The sequence below is a fragment of the Priapulus caudatus genome, unplaced genomic scaffold (assembly GCF_000485595.1).
Source record: "Priapulus caudatus unplaced genomic scaffold, Priapulus_caudatus-5.0.1 Scaffold60, whole genome shotgun sequence".
NCBI classification, from domain to species: Eukaryota; Metazoa; Priapulida; class Priapulimorpha; order Priapulimorphida; family Priapulidae; genus Priapulus; species Priapulus caudatus.
The window spans coordinates 85880-92143 of NW_014577121.1; the positions used below are offsets into that span (position 1 = coordinate 85880).

At 40.8% G+C, this 6264-nt stretch overlaps 2 protein-coding genes across 2 annotated transcripts in view; both read left to right on the top strand.

The window, feature by feature from the left end:
- Positions 1-19: 19 nt before the first annotated feature.
- LOC106821130 (beta-lactamase domain-containing protein 2-like) lies at positions 20-5534 on the top strand. The gene is made up of 11 exons (XM_014825812.1): positions 20-185; positions 631-827; positions 1194-1352; positions 1529-1596; positions 2273-2430; positions 2731-2867; positions 3264-3492; positions 3941-4137; positions 4506-4664; positions 4831-4947; positions 5343-5534. Exons 1-11 carry the CDS (start codon positions 20-22, stop codon positions 5532-5534), a joined length of 1779 nt encoding a protein of 592 aa, XP_014681298.1.
- A 172-nt stretch (positions 5535-5706) lies between these two features.
- Positions 5707-6264, top strand: part of LOC106821131 (beta-lactamase domain-containing protein 2-like) — a 2795-nt gene continuing 2237 nt past the window's right edge. Inside the window, exon 1 of the mRNA XM_014825813.1 lies at positions 5707-5710. Within this exon, the coding sequence (XP_014681299.1) occupies positions 5707-5710 (4 nt within the window). The remainder of the gene's footprint in view (positions 5711-6264) is intronic.

Sequence of the window (6264 nt, forward strand, 5' to 3'; positions counted from 1 at the left end):
GATCAGAGATCGAAATAAGATGGGTGAGATACTGGCCGATCAGAAGCCTATGTGGCCACCAGGGACAGCTCATGGTTATCATGCCATAACACAGGGATTCCTCGTAGACCAGCTGCTGCTGCGGGTCGACCCCCGGGGCCGAAGTGTGGGACACTTCTTCCGAGAAGAAGTTGCAGAGAAGTTTGGTACGTTATGATAGTTTGTACGGCACAGGAAACCTATACACGCTTGCATGTTAACTCGGGGTACCAGATACAAACATAAAGAGCTTATCCTTCGGCCTTGGTGCTTGTTTCTTCTTTTTACTCAGTAGATCCATTAGTTAGGTCTCACTACGATGCCTGTGCACAGCGTAAATTAATAGAATGTTGCTGTAATATTTATTTTTTTGTACGTGGTTTGTATGTACAGCAGCCGGGCGCAGTCAGCATCGCGATTAGTCTGAATGCCGAATATGCGTCTACTAGATATAGGGCATTTCGGCATGGGAGAAGTTGTGTTATGTTGAATAGTGTACCTAAACTTGTTTCGTTATTTATACTCGTATTTCTAATAACGACATTGCAGTTCATTGCATACGCAAGCGCTTGAGAGCGTGACTACATGCATGGTATATTATACACGTCTCAGGGCTGGACTTCCACATTGGCTTGCCCCGCACCCTGCACTACCGCGTAGCACGATCCTACAAAGATAGTAATTCGCTCAAGAACATCGGCATTATGGCTCGCTACTTATTCAAGATCTACAAGGCTGGATCGGACGCCGATATGATGAAGAAATCAATTTATCCCGACTACATACAACCAAAATTCTTCGGTGCAATGGTATGTTGTCACAATCGATTAAACATAATTTAATCACTTATTGAGAGATTTACAGCACGCAGACTATCAGATTATAATACACGTGAAAATCCCTATCCCAATCATGTAATAACACATTGCTTTGTTCATGTATGTATATGTACGCATACATATATGGATTTACGCAGGCGCATCTGTTAATTTGCTCAGCCAACTATTTAGAGGATTACAAGTAACGTACGTGCATACTAATTAATTTTATACCGCTTCCTGTAGATTCGTACGTAAATTTGTAAATATTTTAGTCGCAGCAACTTTCCTTCGACGAATTCGAAGAACGCGGCCCTGACATGTATATATGTGTTTTGTTATACGTATGTCATGAAGACGGCGGAACTGTGGGGAAACTACGAGTTTCGAGAAATAGAGATAGCCGCTGCGAATGGAATCGGCACTGCCATGTCTCAGGCAAAGATGTATGGTATACTGGCCTCGGGAGGAGCTCTCAATGGCAGTCGTTTACTCACGCGGAAAACAATAGACCAGGTAAACGAACATATATAAACTTTAATAACGCATACGTTATATTTATTAATGTAAATTGAGCAGGGAAATATAACTGTAAATAAATGTGCGTAGGGCTCATACCATGAATATGGGGGGTCAGAAGAATGCATCGCATTATAACGCAGCCGTATTTCATATAATCACGTGACGTATAGATGCGAGAACCGATCTACAACGACGACATTCTACTGAAGCCCGCTGTCGGTGATGCATTCGCTACCAGGTTCAGTGTCGGAGGATTCTACGTTGCCGATTCATTTAAAAATCCTAAGGTGAGGATCTCTTCTACTTCTCTACTATACTCCCCCCTCTCTCTCCATATATCCCATTCTATATATTTGTAGATATAAGTATATATAAGCATATAGCGATATCTCAGCGCTAACCATTATAACACTGATACGAATTACAATACTTTTTATCATATATACATATTGGATCAATACATTTATAACAGAAATAATAATTCTATCTCTAATAGTTTATCTCTATTTCCTAGTAGAATACATATCTAAATACGAATACATTATAAAGATATGAATACATTCAGAAGATATATAGAATTACATTTAGACAATCTATATACATGTGTTCATGGCGTGTGTAACCGCGAGGGCTTATCATATCAAAGACTCACAAACATCCCGTGTTTATACTTTGTTTTAACGGTGTCATCGTGTCAGTTGTGTTGACTGTGTCCGCGGCAAACCGCTGTACACATCAACGCCCAGCCGTAGAAGTAGTATAGCTTAACAACAACTACTTACGGGTGTCAGCTGCAACCGCGATTAAATGGGAAAAATTACTGGTCTTGTTTAGCTGTGCGTGGTTATCGTACATATAATTGTAGCATTTATTGTATTGTATTGAGCGTAATAATTGTTTAACAAACAATTTAGGAAACTTTTCGAGGAGGGACTCGACGAAAATGGCGCAGCGTTTGCCGTCTATCACAAGGGCAAGCCCATCGTTAATATATGGGGAGGTTACGCCGACACTGCCGCCCACAACCCGTGGACGGAAGACACGATGAGTTTTTTCTTCTCTACTTCCAAAGGTAATAGAGCGTCGCAGGCGATATACATAGGATAGGTGTGAGGTCATCGAACGCTTTGAAAAAGAGCGTCTACGCGAGTTTTTTTTAGGGAAACCCTTGTAATTTTACAAGAGGCTGGGAAACAAACAGACAGACAGGCGACCACACAGACAGACGGATGCATGAACGGACAGATAGCGAGCCGGAAGGAAAGGATGGACGGACGATCAGACAGACAAGCATGCTGTCACGCTAATTTGCTAAGATATTTTATATTTTACATTAATTAATTCATCTCACGCGTAGAATTTATGTTTTAAGGTATTGGAGCCCTGTGCGTCGCCGTTTTGGTTGACAGGCGTCTGCTCAAGTACGAAGATCTGGTCACGAAGTATTGGCCGCAGTTTGGACAACATGGCAAAGATAACGTGACCGTCAGCATGCTTCTCTCTCACCAGGTGGCGTGTCATCTCACTACTCGCACATATACGCAGATCATCTATATGCATGCAGGGTCGTAGCCCCTTAGAACACCCTAAATAACTATGGCCTCGGGTAAAGGAAACGGAGATAGGCACCGCCCTATGCCCCACATAGGCGCGGGAAGGATTTAACTTAACTAAATAACTATGATAATAATTGAAAAAAATTCTGTCAGCGTAATGTTATCCGACAAGTAGTTACTACAGCTGATACCACGACAACTCCTTGAACTTTGATCCAATACAGCGATCTCCAATACATGATTACAACGTGTTTACATAAAATGCTGCATGATTTTCTCTAACTGTACCCGATATAATCTCGCAGGTTTAGATGTGCCATACTAATATGTTCATAGTTTCCGTTTCAAGGCTGGCGTTCCGAACATATTTGGCTACGATGTGGACGAGAACACGATCAGAGATCGAAATAAGATGGGTGAGATCCTGGCCGATCAGAAGCCCATGTGGCCACCAGGGACAGCTCATGGTTATCATGCCATAACACAGGGATTCCTCGTAGACCAGCTGCTGCTGCGGGTCGACCCCCGGGGTCGAAGTGTGGGACACTTCTTCCGAGAAGAAGTTGCAGAGAAGTTTGGTACGTTATGATAGTTTGTGCGGCACAGGAAACCTATACACGCTTGCATGTTAACTCGGGGTACCAGATACAAACATAAAGAGCTTATCCTTCGGCCTTGGTGCTTGTTTCTTCTTTTTACTCAGTAGATCCATTAGTTATGTCTCACTACGATGCCTGTGCACAGCGTAAATTAATAGAATGTTGCTGTAATATTTATTTTTTTGTACGTGGTTTGTATGTACAGCAGCCGGGCGCAGTCAGCATCGCGATTAGTCTGAATGCCGAATATGCGTCTACTAGATATAGGGCATTTCGGCATGGGAGAAGTTGTGTTATGTTGAATAGTGATGTACCTAAACTTGTTTCGTTATTTATACTCGTATTTCTAATAACGACATTGCAGTTCATTGCATACGCAAGCGCTTGAGAGCGTGACTACATGCATGGTATATTATACACGTCTCAGGGCTGGACTTCCACATTGGCTTGCCCCGCACCCTGCACTACCGCGTAGCACGATCCTACAAAGATAGTAATTCGCTCAAGAACATCGGCATTATGGCTCGCTACTTATTCAATATTTACAAGGCTGGATCGGACGCCGATATGATGAAGAAATCAGTTTATCCCGACTACATACAACCGAAATTCTTCCGTGCAATGGTATGCTGTCACAATCGATTAAACATAATTTAATCACTTATTGAGAGATTTACAGCACGCAGACTATCAGATTATAATACACGTGAAAATCCCTATCCCAATAATGTAATAACACATTGCTTTGTTCATGTATGTATATGTACGCATACATATATGGATTTACGCAGGCGCATCTGTTAATTTGCTCAGCCAACTATTTAGAGGATTACAAGTAACGTACGTGCATACTAATTAATTTTATACCGCTTCCTATAGATTCGTACGTAAATTTGTAAATATTTTAGTCGCAGCAACTTTCCTTCGACGAATTCGAAGAACGCGGCCCTGACATGTATATATGTGTTTTGTTATACGTATATGCCATGAAGACGCCGGAACAGTGGGGAAACTACGAGTTACGAGAAATAGAGATAGCCGCTGCGAATGGAATCGGCACTGCTATGTCTCAGGCAAAGATGTATGGTATACTGGCTTCGGGAGGAGCTCTCAATGGTAGTCGTTTACTCACGCGGAAAACAATAGACCAGGTAAACGAACATATATAAACTTTAATAACGCATACGTTTTATTTATTAATGTAAAGGTATGAGCCCTACGCACATTTATTTACAGTTATATTTCCCTGCTCAATGGGTCAGAAGAATGCATCGCATTATAACGCAGCCGTATTTCATATAATCACGTGACGTATAGATGCGAGAACCGATCTACAACGACGACATTCTACTGAAGCCCGCTGTCGGTGATGCAATCGCTACCAGGTTTAGTGTCGGAGGATTCAACGTTGCCGATTCATTTAAAAATCCTAAGGTGAGGTACTTCTCTACTATACTCCCCCTTCTCTTTCTCTATATCCCATTCTATATATTTGTATATATAAGTATATATAAGCATATAGCAATATCTCAGCGCTAACCATTATAACACTGATACGAATTACAAGACTTTTTATCATATATACATATTGGATCAATACATTTATAACAGAAATAATAATTCTATCTCTAATAGTTTATCTCTATTTCCTCCTCCCTCTCCTCTTCCTTCTCCCCCTCCCCTTCTCTTCTTCTTCTTGTTTTTCTAATTAATTTTTATTACATGCATTAAAATCTCGTATAGCTGAGCAACAGAAGTTAAATTACTTGTTTACGGATGTGGTTTTAAGGACAAATATCGGTATGCTACTGCATCGTTTGTACTTACAGGGGCAACAGATGTTTGGAACACCGGGAACAGGAGTGCAAGTAGGTATAGCTGATCCTGAGACTCAACTAGGGATTTCCTACCTCACCAACACCATCGTGCCGTTCGTTAAAGAGGATGAGCGATGGCAGCGCCTCATGCGGGTGACCTACGAATGTTTAGACGCCATCTATCTGATTTATTACATCCACTGATTTTTCGAAATTTTCCACTGATCTCACAAGTGATCAGCACGCCAAGACACAAGCACAGATTTTCTCATAATATATTCATAAAAATATGGTTGATATATATATATATATGAGTTTGACTAGGACCGTTGAGAAGCGTATAGTTCGGAATGTTGCGCTTAGCGTATAAAAAAACATGGGTTAGTCGTTCCTCTGATTTATTACATCCACTGATTTTTCGAAATTTTTCCACTGATCTCTACATAAAAACGATCGCATCGCACAAGTGATCAGCACGCCAAGATTTGCACAACGATTTGAGAACGCGTTTGATAACGCGGGCTCTCTGCGTTTGCTGAAGTTTGAGATTTTATCGAAATTACTATCTAGGACGTGCATAATTACATAGCCTATGTTTATAGGTCTTTCAGAATCCACTCCTCAAGTCATATTGTTGGCTCAATCACACGATGTGTGCGTATACATTTCAAACATGAGTGCTTACAATTCCCCACACTATCCCAACCTAATACCATCTCAATACTAAGAAATGTTTTGTATTATTGAATTTACAGTCACGCTGGTTAATTATTTTAACTAAAATATTCCAATGGAGCGAGTCAATTAATTATTTTGTGTTTGTTATTGGACTTTAGTTTCATAACTGCTTACATCCGTGTTTCCAGTTATGTTAATTAATTCTAATAAGTAATTAAACAGGGAAGAATTTCTGAAAACCTGTTAGTTATGACTT